Raw genomic sequence first — 14943 nt, forward strand, 5'->3', positions numbered from 1 at the left:
TTATCTGCATGATTCATCTGGATTTTGGAAATTTTGGTTAAGTTTGCCCCCATCAAATCTTAAATATAGGGTTGAATGTTATTCTTTTTTGACATTTGAAAATGTTGCCCCCCCTCAATAAAATTTTCTAGATCCGCCACTGTGTCTGAGCCTCGACCTAAATGCTAAATTAGGTCCCAACACACACACACACACCCTAAAGAGAAGATGAGGAAGATGCCTTCATAATAGAAAATATTTCGAGCTCTAACAATTACAGAAACAAGACGTGTGAAACAAGCTATCAAACAAACTTGGTAAAATATAGGAAAACAACAAATCAAAATTTGTGAAAGTAATTGTTAGAGCTCGAAATATTTTAACAAACTTGTATAGAATAATATTAAAGCCCAGTGCAATAAGTCCACAAGCCCATATGTTCTAGGGTTTCATTACAAGTAGCTTGAGTATAAATAGAGTCTTATGAGAGTCTTGTCTTGTAACTAAGAGAGTTGCCTCTCAAGCAGCTCTCTCTCCTTTACATTTTATGATATAAATCAAAGTCTATTTGTTCTTGGTGACAACTTAAATCTTCTTCCTTTCCATTTCTATTTTGCCTTTTAATAAAGCTCCACTGATTTTGCCTTTTAATAAAGCTCCACTGAGCTATGTCTTTAGTTAGTTCATTTCTATGTCAATAAGAACTCAATCCTATCTTGTTTTGAAACTTCATCAAATAATTCTGCTATAAATTCAACTCTAATATATTTTTTCAGTTGTTGAGTGTCCATACATTTTTTTTCTAGTATATCATAAAGCCTTTGTTTCATGTTGAAGGTTGAGTTGTGAATGTACAAAAAGTTTGTGAAAGTATTTGTCATCATCATATCTGTTTGCTCAAATCCAAAGTATTTATATGGGTCTTTCGAACCTAATTTTCTTCAGCAACCAAGAAGGCCTTTCACCATTGTAAAATCTTCATGTGTTAATAGCGTAATTAAGCAGATAATTTTTTTTTAAAAAAGATTCTCGGCTAAAAATATAATAAAATGAAAAGCTAAAAGTAATCAAAGAGTGACACAGCACAAGACCTTATATGAGTTGGGGAATGTGGACTGTAAGCAAAGCATTCAACCTTTCAATCTTCCCCAAAATTTCCAGATCCAGACAAGCTCTTATGATTAATAAAGAAGGTACTGTCTTTGTCGGTGAGACTCCTGATTTCTGAGCGAGATTCAATTCTCTTGCTAGTCTAATCCCTTTTGCTGCAACTTTCTCAGGTGTCTAAACCTTGTCTTCAAATAGGAGTATGTTCCTTGCTGTCCGTAAAGCCCAAAGGGTCCAGGGAAGGATCGAGATTGCCACGCCGCTTGAGGGGGGGGGGGGGGGCGGGGGGGCGGGGGGAGGCATAGAGCAGTTCTGAATTTGACAATCATTGATGTCATTGTATTAGAGCTGTCGAATGGTCCGTCCATTGCCCAATTGGGCATGACCAGTTGAACCATTTCAGTTTTGGACAGTAATGGATGGTCTATATTGGACGATGGTCCAACAAATGTCCAAGATCAATATAGACCATGCCTAAGTGGACATGCCCATGGACACCCAATAATATTTATAATTACTATTAGATTTTATTTCTAAAATTTTGAAATTATGTTTACTTTCCAAAATTATAAAAGTATTTTTTTTCTTGTCAAAACTATAAAATTATGTTTTCTTCTCAAAATAGAAAAAAATTCATTTTTTCGCAAAAACCAAAAAATTGTATTTTTCCGTCAAAACCAAAAAATTGTGTTTTCTAACCAAAACAGAAAATTGCATTTTTCCGCCAAAACCGAGAGCGTTTTTCTGCCAAACCGAAAATTGTGTTTTCCTGCCAAATCCGAAAAATTGCGTTTTCTCGCTAAAACCGAAAAATTACGTTTTCCCGTCAAATCCGAGAAATTACGTTTTCCCGCCAAAACCAAAAATTGCGTTTTTCTGCCAAAATCCGAAAAATTACGTTTTTCCGTCAAAACCGAAAAATTACGCTTTCCCGCCAAAATTCGAGAAATTGTGTGTTTTCCGCCAAACCGAGAAATTACGTTTTCCCGCCAAACCGAGAAATTGTGTTTTCCGTCAAACCGAGAAATTACGTTTTTCCGCCAAAATTCGAGAAATTGAGTTTTTCCGCCAAACCGAGAAATTACGTTTTCCCGCCAAAACCGAGAAATTGTGTATTTTCCGCCAAAACCGAGAAATTGTGTTTTTCCGCTAAAACCAAGAAATTATGTTTCCCACCAAAATCTGAAAAATTATGTTTTCCCGTCAAAATCTTAGAAATTGCGTTTTTCCCCCAAAACCGAGAAATTGCATTTTTCCATCAAAACCTAAAAATTGAATTTTCCCCCAAATTTATGAAATACATTTTCCGTCAAAATAGAAATTACGTTTTCCGTCAAAATAGAAATTACGTTTTCCGTCAAAATCGTTAAGTTTTTTTATTTTAACGATAAAACTGTTTTTTTGGGCACTGCTTGTTGTAAAGGTACAAGGTCCCAGACCTTTCTCGAAAAAGATGTGCATTGATGTTTCCAACAATTAGCCTTAATCTCTAAGAGTTTAGGGTTAAAGAAAGCTTAGCTACTTCTCTTTCTCTTGTTCACGAGTAAACACGGCACAGATCACAAACGGCTCGTATCAATGATCAAACCAGTTCGTTTACGTCCAAATTTGATGGCTCCCACTGCCTTCTCAACTGGCAAAGTATTTGTGATGTGGGATCTTCACAATTGCTTGATCAAGTCTAAGCAGGCACGCTATTTGGTTTTCGGTGCTCAAGAGTCAAGTCCGACTCTTCTTTACAACTCGTGGCTACACGGGAGATGTCAAAATCTATGCTGGCTCGGCTATGCATGTTCCGGGGGAGTTCAGCAGCCATTGTTGAGGGGGCTGGAAGACTATGTCACTTTCTGTTACAATCCTTCCAATTCGGATCGTGGTGCAGAAATTGAGTTAAAAAGGCAGATCTCAGAGTTAATGGCGCAGAATGACGGAGCTCCGCTCCCTGCACCTTTGTTTTGGTTTCGTCTACTGCAAGGTACAGGGAGACTTTGGTACACCTGTCAAACTCTGGATACAATACACTTGTCGTCTACAATCCAAAGAACATCACTGAGGATCACCTGGCTTTTATTTCTAACCGTTACCGTTGCACCGATGATGAATTTTTCTCTTTACCTTAGAAAACATTCTATATGATTGAAAACATAACTTTAGGCTTGTTGGATAAACCAATTATGCTTATGCAAATAAATTAATAAAGAAATGAAATTGTATGATGTGCTTTTGACTTTGTTAGTTCATTGAGAATTGAACATACATAAATCTAGCCTCTAGCTTTTACATTATTTTTATGTCTCTAACCAATTATTTAGACTTGTTGGATAAACCAATTATGCTTATGCAAATAAATTATAGTAAAGAAATGAATTGTATGATGTGCTTTTGACTTTGTTAGTTCGTTGAGAATTGAACAGACATAAACTCTAGCCTCTAGCTTTTAATCAGCAGAAACAAAGCTGACAGCGTTGCTCTTAAAGCCTCACCAATTCCAGAGTTTCCAGACCCAGTTTTGCCTCCCGAGTTCAACTCAGCCCGAGCATCGGAGTGCAAGCTTCTCACCACGTCTCTGAACTTCCCATGAAGCCTCGGAATCTTAGGAAATCTCTTCGATCTCAAACTTCCCCACAGCCATTTAGCAAAACCTTGAGATCACCAGCAATACTAATTGCATCTTTATTACCAAACCCATCTCCAGAATCCAACGAGCTAAACGATGTGATATCACCTTTGGTAACCTCACAGGTCACAGCTCAAGGCAGCAACAGAGTCCACAATGTGGGACAGAGCCGTCGCTTTGTGATCTATAACCGAACATATACTCTAAACCTATTTCATATACTTATTTGAATCTCATCTCTTCATATTTTCTCTTTAACTTTTTGAAATTCATCATTTTATAAATATGTGCTCTCTTCAAATGTATTATTTTTGCGCCAATTGATCATACATATATTGCAGATACGAAAATAAATGAACAAATAGACTGAAATGAACAGCTTTTTTTTTTTTTAATATGATCTTAGGCTTATACACTATTTTTTAACAGGCACATTATTCTTATTTGTCAACTTATAAAAGTGATTTATTCTTGGTCTGGGTTTATCAGATGATAAATGTTGTGTGTTTAGATTGATTAAGAAGTCTGGGGGTCACAAACTCTTGTTATAAAAATTATAAAGATGAACAAAGAGATAATATGAGGTTTATATAATAATCTATACTATGTGAGTATCTGCGCACATGCGCATGTGCGTGGAATGAAATGTATATTCCAACAATTGTTGAATACGAACTTTGACCGTTCAACCATAATGATATCATTCATAAGCCCTATATATATTAATCTAAATATCTATATTTTTGATCAAACCAACTTTTATAATAAAACTTAAACTCCAACCATGGAGGAATTGTTCAAGTACGGCAAAGCAACCATACTGGTTAGATAAACCGCTGCATCAAAAGCTATGCGGGAAACATACACACAATAGATAGACGCATACATAGCACATAAGCAACTTAAGATAGAAATACTTAAAGGGCTAGAAAGTGAGATGAAGCCATGAGAATCAGACGACACACACAGTGAACTACTGCCCGAACAAGCTGCAGCATCAAATGCATGAAAGGCAGCAACAAATTTGGCTACAGAGATGACCACGCACCATCTTGACGAGCCTGAATATAGAGAGGAAATCCTCAGCATTGAAGGAGCATGAAATTGTATGAAACTCCACAGTCCGCCAACCAAATCAGAAGCTAAAAAGCCAAGATTGGTTTTTATGAAATCATCTCCTAATTTTCTGTAGCTTATTCCTGAAATATTAGTTAAGAAAACTAACATACAAATATATTGCAATGAACATAAAAGGAGTAGATTTCGAATTACGACCTCATACTGAGGTAAATGGACCTCATACTGAAGTAACAGAACCTCACACTGAGGTAACAGAACCTCACACTGAGGTAATGGAAGGCTAAACCAAAGCCTAAAAGCCTCATACTAAGGTAATGGATAATCTAGATATCTATTAAATGTGATTTTTACTCATATAGTTTTATGAGCATTTATATTTTATTATAACAATTTTTTAAAAACTATAGATCATAAAATTTTCAATATGAGATTTTTAACAATTTTTGTTATTTATAGTCGTTTTTAAAAATTTAAAATATATGAAAAATATAAATTTTTATTATATGGTTAATATGATTGTTTAATTTATTTTAATAATATAACATTAAAAATAATGGAAGATATGTGAATTGCTGTCAAATATTTATTATGAAAATCATTAATTGTCAAATATATTTTTTATTCACTTTTGGTAATTCTGTAGCTTTTATTTAAGGTAAGAAGGAAAAATAATAATTGTAGATTGTTAATTAATATCATGATTAGTATAATGAATATCTAATATATGTTTAGTGGACCAACATATTTCTCTAGAGACGTTAAGAAACATTCTAGTGAATATATGTGCCATAGATAAAATGTTGTAATGCTTCTCTTTTAATATATAGGGGATGCGAAGATTTACAATTTGAAGGAAAGCAAAAATATAGTTTAATCTTTAGCAATGAGTTTTTTAAAGGTCTGTATATTAACACTGTACATACGTTTCAGGGACGTGTCATGTGTTTCTTACCCATGCAAGAAGAGCTATGTTGGTATGGCTTCTCTTTGACCCTCTGTACACACAAGTTCTGTTTGATGAATATATATGTTTTCTGTAAAGGTTTTAAGACTTGTTATTCTTGAATAGGTGTTGGGAAATGCATCTGCGCTGACAAAGTCTGAGGATTGGGCAGCATTGATCACTAACGCTAGAGCCAGGAACTGTTTTGTGGAAATAGACTCTCTTTACCATCAGCTTTTGTTACAAAACATTATTCTTGGTATTATATGTATTTTATATCTCATCAATCAACGAAGAATCATATTCTTATATGACATGAATTCTCTCTCGATCTCTCCCTTCACAACTAATGATTGGGGTAATACACATTTTGATACAGTTTCATCTGCTTTTTGTCTTTGATTTCAAGACACGAAGATGATAAAAGTTCCAACTTGTTTTATCCAACATTTTCAAATAACCGAGTAACAAAGCAAAAAACGAGAAATACTAGAGGCAAACATAAAGGATCATTAACATTGTTCTTGATGAACCACACAATGGCTGGAAACAATAAAACAGCAATGTTTTTCATTTTCTGGACGGCACTAGTGGAAGAAGCAAGGTTATTGTGAATAGATGGATACATCGAGATTCAAAAGGCCATTAAACAGCACCAACATGGTGATGATGATGATGGTGGTGGTGCCTGTGGCTGCAATATTCCTTGGCATAACTCCTGCAACAGCTTTTACCAATGTGACGCTTCTCTCTTTCCTTACACTTAATAGATTCACAAGCAACGGCCTCTGGAGTCTTCACTTTGCAACAAATCTCTATCTTCTTCTTCTTCACGTGCAACTCAGTAGGACTTGTGCAGCAGCTGCTGCTTTGGCTAAGAACTTTCACTATCTCTCGCTCTTTGCCCACCAAACTAGAAGACCCTTCTTCCTTCAAACCGCAATCAGACTTGCATTGTCCTTGGTTCTTTATCTGCAAGCCCTCCTCAAAATCAAGTTTCTCTTTCACTTCTCCTTCTGTGTTTCCACAACAAGCCAACTTGAGATCACAACTCACACCAGCTTCAATGTCCAGACATGCCTTCTCATGACAGCTTTGTTCAACTTCCTCCTTGTTTCCACAGCATGTCGAGGAGCAATCCGAGCCGTCTGTCTCTTCCTCACATGCCATAGTTATTTCTCCAGTTTGTTTCTCATCACCACAGCAGTCAGACTTGCAATGTCCTTCATTTTCTATCTTGAGATCAAATTGCTCTTTCACTTCTAGACATGTACTCTCATGGCAGCTTTGCTTCACTGAGGAGGAGCAATCCAGAATCTCTGTCGTCTCTTCTTCCGAAGCCAGAGTTATTTCCTCGGTTTGTTTTCTTTCATCACTGCAGCAACCAGAATTGCATTCTCTTTCATTCTTTACCTCAAGATCAGATTGCTCTCCCACTTCTCCTTCTGTCTCTCCATAACAAACCAACTTGGAGTCACCAGTTTCAATGTCTAGACATGTCTTCTCATGGCATCTTTGTTTCACTGTCTCGTTTTCCTGGCAGCTTCCTGAGTTGCAGTCCACTTTGTATGCAGCTTCAGCAGCCTTCTCTTTAGTTCCACAGCATCTTGATTTGCAGGTTTCACCAGCCAGACCTTTCTCCAAATCAATTAACTCTTGGCCACCAAGAATCTGCATCTCAACATTTTTCTCCTTCTCCTCACAACACCTCTTTGCCACTGTCTCCTTCATCTTCTCTTTCTTCTTATCACAACAACCTGAACCACCTTTTTTGACATGAGTAGACTTCTTGCATGAGCTAAATGAAGCCATGTGTATCTTATTTTTCTCACCGCAACAGCTCTCTTTCACAATCGTCTTTACATTATCTTGCTGCTGCTTATCACCACAACAACCAGAATGTCTATGGGTATAACTGGATTTACTACTTGGTTTCACCTTCTCTTGCTTTTTCTTATCACCACAACATCCTGAGTTGCATTGACCACTCTTTGTTAACAAACCTGCTTCCAAGTCCAGCTCTTCCTCTGCACCCCCTTCAAGTTTTTTACCATTCAACAAAGTGCTAGAAGCCCTGTAACACTTTTTGTTCTTGGTTTTGTCCTTATCTTGCAGCAGCAACATACTGTTGAGAATCACAAGAAGACAAGTCCCTACATCGGCCAGCACCGCAGCCCAAATCAAAGGATGACCAGCAAACGCCAAAACTAGTATCCCTACTTTCAAAGTGATTGATATGAACAAGTTTTCGACCACTTTGCGCCGAGCTCTCCTGGCTAGCCTTATCGCCTGTGGTATCCTTCTGATATCATTAGACATCAGAATGATATGACCAGTCTGTGTTGCAAGTGCAGAGCCGGAGATCCCCATGGAGATACCAATATCAGCTGTGGCTAAAGCTGGTGCATCATTCACACCGTCTCCTACCATTGCTGTTGGTCCTTCTTTCTTAAACTCTAGTATGATTTTTGATTTGTCTTCTGGTAGAAGTTCTCCATGCACAACATCCATAGCATTTCCCAACTGTTTTATTGTAATAATAAAAAAACATATCAAGGTATATAATGATCATGTATTAAGGGTGTAACCAAACTCTTGTTACCTGTTCTTGAGCATGCATGGCTGCATCTTGATTATCTCCAGTTAGCATTGCGGTTTTGATGCCAAGGTCTTTCAGTTCCTTCATTGCTTGAGCTACACCTGATCTACAAGCATCAGAAAGATTGAAAACTCCAGCTAGTCTTTCACCTACATAGATGTATCCTACAGTCTTTCCTCCTTTGTTGGTATCCACCTCAATCTCTGGAACTGACAAGAAAGAACCATTCAAAGTCAACAAAACCTCAAAACATTACATTGAGTTTTTTAAGCTTTTACCTGTTGAACACTTAGCTCTTGAACCAATCCTTTTGTTCCCAATGTAGATATCATTCCCATCAATCTTCCCATAGATTCCTTCACCTGGAAAGTTCTGGTAACCCTTAACTTCTTCAGTCCTAGGCTCAACATCAACAGATTTAGCATAGTCCACTATCGTTGCTGCCATTGGATGGCTTGATTTGCTTTCAACACTTGATACCCTGAAAACATTGTATAACCATATAAACTCTCAGTCACTCATCAAACTATACTTTTTGTCAGAACACAAGTTTTTATTTTTGTTACCAGTAAAGCAAGTTGTGTAGGCTTATATCTGTAGAGAGTGATCTGAACTCAATGACAATGAACTCTCCTCTGGTAATAGTCCCGGTTTTGTCGAATGCAGTGATCTTTATCTTTGAGAGAGTGTCGAGATAATCAGCACTTTTGATCAGAAGCCCTGAAGTAGCCGCTTTTGTAAGCGCACAGAAAGTAGCAACTGGTGTGGAGAGGATAAGACCACATGGACAAGCACTGACTAACACAACTAGTGCTAAGTGGAACCAATGGTTGAGGTTGTGTACTTTCATTACGGCTGGGACAACCGCAAAGCCACCTGATACTAAGATAATTGCTGAAACAAACAAGAAACATAGAGGTCATTAATTACAAGAATCAAGAACTGAAAAAAACAAGTTGTGGTTTTGTCTTTTTTTTTTTCTTACCTGGAGTATAGTACTGAGAACATTTGTCTATTAGTCTTTGAGATTTGGTTTTACTGCTCTGAGCTTCTTCCACGAGCTTAGCCATCTTTGCAACCACGCAATCACTTGCTAAAGAAGTTGTTTTCACACTAACATAGCCTGCAAAAACACAGTAGAGAGAAAGATCAAAAGAGTGAAAGATATAAAGAGCTTGGAGCCTTTGTAAGAGGGTTAGATTACCATTTAGATTGATGGTTCCAGCCCAAACCGTAGAATCTCTCTGTTTAGGAACAGGATATGCTTCTCCCGTTAAGGTTTTTTCGTCTACTTCACAGTTTCCATCCACCACAATACCATCAATAGGTATGGTTTCTCCGGCTTTTACTGCTACAATGGTGTTAACCTTAACCTCATCTACTTCAACTTCTTCTCCAGTCTCTGCTATTATTGCCTTCTGTGGAGCTAAGCTCATCAGTGACTGCATTACCGTGGTTGCCTGAAATTTCTCAAATTAATAGTCCATTAGAATTTCAACTTCAGATCACGCATAAGAAAATGCAAGATGTTTCAAAGTTGTTTGATTAACATTATAGATGGTATTAGTAGTTAACAAACCTTGTAGCTAGCTCTTGTTTCAAGCCATTCGGCTATGGTGAATAAGAACACAACTGCTGCTGCCTCCATGTAATCTTGCATTGCAAGTGTTGCTGCCACTGTTTCATGAAATTGGTCGATCATTTATTAGCGAGTATAGAAGGTTGACTATAAGTCTATTACATTTTGCAAATAAGCAAAAAAGATTAAGATTCCATAAAAAATATTTTAATTTTAATTCACAAACTTGGTTATAAGTTTATAACTTTATAGTGTATGATTTTTCTTTGTTGGCCGGGTTTCTTAAACCGAATTTCCAACATAAAAGTAACTTTATAAACAGTCAATGGCTATGTCAAATTAATTTCTTCACTTTTGATGGTCTTTTGACTCTTTTCCGGTTTTCCCTCAATTATTTCCTTTTCACGGGTTTAAATTAAAAGTTACGTTTTTATTTCCATTTTGAGTTGTAGAAGATAGCCCAATCAAAACCCACACGTCTTTACAACTTTTTATCCGGATTCGATCCGAGATCCGATCCGGATCTGATCCGAAAATCCGGATATGCGGAGAGGCCAAATCCGGATCCGGATCCGGATCCGAAAAAATTACATTAGTCCAGATATCTGGATCCGTAAATTTTATTAATAATTATTTCAAAAATAATAATAACTATATATAAAAACTAATTTTATTTAATATATTCATTTTTATAATAGTATATAAAAAATTTATGTAAATTTTGTAATATTATACATAGAACAAATTAAAAACATTATATATATTTTTATTTTTAAATTATTGTTAATATTTTATATATATTAATATTATTATTTTTTATTTTAAGGATCCAAATCTGGATCCGGATATCCGCCGGATATTATTGTTTTTAGAAGGATATCCGCGAACCCCGGATTCAGATAAGGATAGTAAAATTATGGATCCGCCGTATAAGAATCCAAATATCTTAAAATTACCCGGATATCCGATCTATTCCAGGTCTAATTAACAGAACAACAATCAACTCAATCCTTTACTTTTGTAGAAAATAAACCAAAAATAATTCATATTGCTCAAAGAACCCAAGAAAATCGATCCTCAACAATTTGTCTCGATAGTTTTTTTTTAAAATACAATTCCTAAGCTATGTAAATAAAATAAAAGTTTTAAACCACATTTTGAAATATAAATATTTTTTGTTTTCCATTTATTTACAAAAAATGAAAATATGCAAAAATATTCTTTTGAAAAACTAAAACATATCTCTTACAATTTTGTTACATCTAAAAAAATTTATCGTTAAAAATGTAATTTTTTCATGTAGAAAGACAACGTTGTATACTTGTATATATTTTTTGTCAACATGCAAACATGTATATATCTTATTGAATCATCGAATAACTTCGGATTGTACTTGGTGAACGAAAATGTATTTTGTAAAGAGAAATGAGAAAAGCGTAAGTCCTTTCATTTCTGCATTATCTTTCCTACCAACTTTCCAAGTTTATCACATGTTCACTTCACCTGTACCCAAATAACATCTTGATATTTTTCTATATCCTATTACTATACAGAAAAAATATCAAATTGCTACATTTCTAATATAGGAGTTCTATAAAGTAAAGGTAGGCATATATTTGTACATATTTGATTTTTGATATTTCCATCTGTATCATACTAATAAAGGATTAAGGATTTTTTTTCTAAAAGGTTCGTGAAGTGCTAGGTTTGTGGGAAAGCAGAATGCAGTATATACATAAGCTTTTTTAAAGTACTTTTAGTGTGACTAGAATTTGCCAAGTTCTTTTCTTAAAAAAAAACAATAAAAATGAAGAGTAGTGTTACCGGTTATAATGACTAGGATGTTGATGTCGACCCTCTTCCTTCCTATAGAAGCAACGGCTTTTGCAAGAATCGGATAAATACCAGCGGCGACGGCTGCGACAGCGATCCAACGTAGAGGCGGGTATACAAACTTCAGAAAGGAGAGGAGGAGGAGTATGCCGGAAGCCAGCGCGAAAGGGCTTGGCCATTTATTCTTGAAGTTGGTTTTCCCGTCCACTTTAACGTTGGCTTCAAACTTAGCTTGGTTCAAGGCCTTAGCTGCACCACATTTGTTTTGGAACAAAATCATTAAACAACCAATATGAGAGAAAACTTGTTTAAGAAATTAATAAATTTCGTGAGCGTAACAAATTATTTTTTTTGTCTAACATGAAATATTGTTCTGTCAAATGAAAATTATAACATTTTACCGATTTGTTTTATAAAATATAGTTACGTAACGGGTGTGATCCACTACCAATAGAATATTCTAGTAGTTGGCAAATATCTCCACAGGCTTTTCTAAAAGAAAAAAAAAATTGTGCATGTTTTTGGAAAATCAAATCTGTTTATGATGTCAGTTATATATATTGTTTATACTATACACGTGACATGTGATACGTACAATTGAATTATATGAACGACATTCACACTTGCTGGTTAATATCTTTGAACGTATATCTTGGAAAAAATGTAAACAGAAAAATTAATAGTTTTCAGTAACGGTTTATTCTTTTTTCTTTATTGTTCGATCGACAAAGAAAACTTTTGATTTTTTTATTTGCCATTTAGCCCTATTAAAAAACATAAGCTTATTCACTTAAGTGCTTACGAATGACATTTTAATATTTTGAATTTTATTTCTTTAGTTTCAAACTTATTTATAAGTTTTGATTATTAAACTTTCTTATTTAGTTAAAATTACTAAAACAATATCTAAAATTTATTAAGAAATTTTGAAAATTATTATTTAATATAATAACTTATACAATTTTGATAAGTAATTTATAATTATTATCTGCAAAGAAAATTAAAAAAAATCGATTAATGAAAGAGGTTTTTGAGGAGAAACCCAAATAATCGGGTTTTTAGTTTATCATCAGAATTGGTAAAAGTTTCCGAAAATCTGAATCTCCTAGTTTTAAGGATAATCAGTTTTCCTAAAATCTTTAATTGAATCGGTAAAAGCTTCCATAAAAGATACAATAAATAATCAAAGGTAAATAATCTTTTATGGTAGAATTGTTGAATTTCATTAAAAGTGACTTGTTGGATCACATAAAAGATAGTAGCTAGTGACCGAAAAGTGGCGTTTGCGTATCAAACCACTCACGCAAAACCAACTTTAGAAACAGAAAGTGAAGTGATTTATTTCGTGTCCAGTGATTACTTTATGCTTTTAAATCAGATTTTTTTGTTATAACAAAAAATAATATAAGAGCAAATAAAATGATTATTTTATGCTTTACCAATTTGGAACGGAGAGATGAGGAGGTTGTCATGGACAACGATCACGGTTCTCGACGGGACGTTGACGGAATATTCCTTAACGCCGTCGAGAGACTTGAGAATATTCTCGATCAGAGGAACTTCCGATGAACAACAGATTCCCAAAACATCGAAGTAACTCTTCTGCCACTTCTTCTTTGTATTTTTCTCTTCTTCTTTGTTCTTGTCCTCGTTCTGTAACTCCATTTCTGTTTCAAAAAATTGTTAATGGTTTTACGAATCTTTAAAACGAAAGTGTAAACAAAAGGACAAATCACATCGCAAAAAAGATTATCTAATGCTTCTTTTCACTCTTTTTGAGGAGGAGACAAAAGAAGAAAGCAAAAACTTTTAACAAGGATGCATAATTGCATGTAACGTATTGTGTTTTTCTTATTAAAACTGTTTACTTTCTAAAAAATAATCAAAAATTAAAACCCAGATCATGCAAAAAAAAAATCATCACTCTCTCGCTGTTTAATTCAAATTACGAAAAAATTATCAATTAAGAGGAGGAAGAAGAATCAGATCTGTTAGAGATCACTTGTCATGAACTAGAAATGGGATGAATCAAGAAGATAACGAATATACAGCAGAACAGACTAGAAATGTGATGAATCAAGAAGATAACGAATATACCGCAGAACAGAGCTAATAGCAAAGAGACGAGGACGAGAGGAAAGACCGGAACGGTTTCCTTTGATTTGAGAAGCTTTAGAATGATACTTGCTAATATATATAGGCAGATAGGTAAGAATACTAGATAAATGTGTTTGGTTTGTTTTCTTTATCAGGTTTTTAAAATTATTGGATATTTCTACTGAAATATAGTCTTTGATAATGATTTTTATGAATTTATTTTACTAACAAACAATAGATCGGTGTAAATGGGTAGTTGTTGGCGTTTTAAAAAAAATGTTATAACTTTTTTTTTAAACGTTTTAATTCAGTATTTTTAAAAATGGTCTAAACAAGTCACTTAGGTACTGCCTAGACGCTAGACCCTCTAAATCCATAACAATTTTTTTTTGTGCACACTCTAAATCCATAACAATTATTTTATAAATTACCTATATAACTATAATAACATTATAATAAGGGATAATTTGAAAAATACTCTACTTATAGTTTAAAATTTGAATAATATGCTTATATTTTTAAGTTTTGAAAAGTACACTTTCGGAAATGTGATAAGACATTTTTATCCAAATTTAAATAAAAATTTACATATTCTAATTACTACTAAATTACAAATTCAAAATTACTATTATTATTGTTTATGTTTATGATAATAAAATTTTCCTGATTTCATGTATCCTCGTAGATCTTTGCAGTAGCGAGAGAAAAAAATCTATCACAGCAGCATCAAAGTATGTGAATTTTTGAATTAGTGGATTTATGTGCTTACTTCATTATGTAAATTTCAGAGGAAATGTATCCCAATTGTTTATGTATGATGATCTCAGTAAACTGGTCTAAATTTCTCAGATCTAAAGTGTGTGTGTTGAGCATTCAAAACATGTTTTGGGAACTTACTTTGATATCTGTGGGATACATAATTGGAATGTAGAAGATCTATTACTCATGAGACACACCGAACAATATTCAAAGATTATTCAGGTCTTCTTTTGAAAGATGTAATAATATGATAAGACTACTGCAGCCGTAGATGTTGGTTATACAAAGAGCCGATGTCTACGAGATTAGATGACGAGAATATACAAAATCAAATTACACCTAAGAATATT

At 34.5% G+C, this 14943-nt stretch overlaps 1 protein-coding gene and 1 long non-coding RNA gene across 3 annotated transcripts; one reads left to right on the top strand and one right to left on the bottom strand.

Moving 5' to 3' along the window:
* Positions 1 to 6146: 6146 nt before the first annotated feature.
* On the bottom strand, positions 6147 to 14060 carry LOC106348150 (putative cadmium/zinc-transporting ATPase HMA4). 2 transcript variants are annotated; one of them, XM_048735001.1, is made up of 10 exons: positions 13835 to 14060; positions 13177 to 13404; positions 11729 to 11986; positions 9905 to 10002; positions 9530 to 9785; positions 9311 to 9448; positions 8892 to 9219; positions 8604 to 8806; positions 8329 to 8528; positions 6147 to 8249 (listed from the first exon to the last, which is right to left on the bottom strand). In XM_048735001.1, exons 2-10 carry the CDS (start codon positions 13400 to 13402, stop codon positions 6372 to 6374), a joined length of 3585 nt encoding a protein of 1194 aa, XP_048590958.1. In that variant the 5' UTR covers positions 13403 to 13404; positions 13835 to 14060; the 3' UTR covers positions 6147 to 6371. The 2 variants fall into 2 exon arrangements, with proteins under 2 accessions (XP_048590958.1, XP_013643275.2); XM_013787821.3 differs by having other exon boundaries at positions 8329 to 8534.
* Positions 13195 to 14690, top strand: LOC111214363. Its single transcript, XR_002663887.2, has 2 exons — positions 13195 to 13330; positions 14520 to 14690. It is a non-coding gene; the product is annotated as an uncharacterized LOC111214363 (long non-coding RNA).
* Positions 14691 to 14943: the final 253 nt, after the last annotated feature.

Source organism: Brassica napus, chromosome A6, assembly GCF_020379485.1.
Source record: "Brassica napus cultivar Da-Ae chromosome A6, Da-Ae, whole genome shotgun sequence".
Classification (NCBI taxonomy): domain Eukaryota; kingdom Viridiplantae; phylum Streptophyta; class Magnoliopsida; order Brassicales; family Brassicaceae; genus Brassica; species Brassica napus.

Coding starts and splice junctions, on each gene's coding strand:
- LOC106348150 (XM_013787821.3), bottom strand. CDS start 13,402: ATGGAGTTACAGAACGAGGACAAGAACAAAGAAGAAGAGAAAAATACA. Junction 9,220..9,310: donor TTCTCAGTACTATACTCCAG/GTAAGAAAAAAA, acceptor TGTTTGTTTCAG/CAATTATCTTAGTATCAGGT. Junction 8,535..8,603: donor AAGAGCTAAGTGTTCAACAG/GTAAAAGCTTAA, acceptor CTTTCTTGTCAG/TTCCAGAGATTGAGGTGGAT.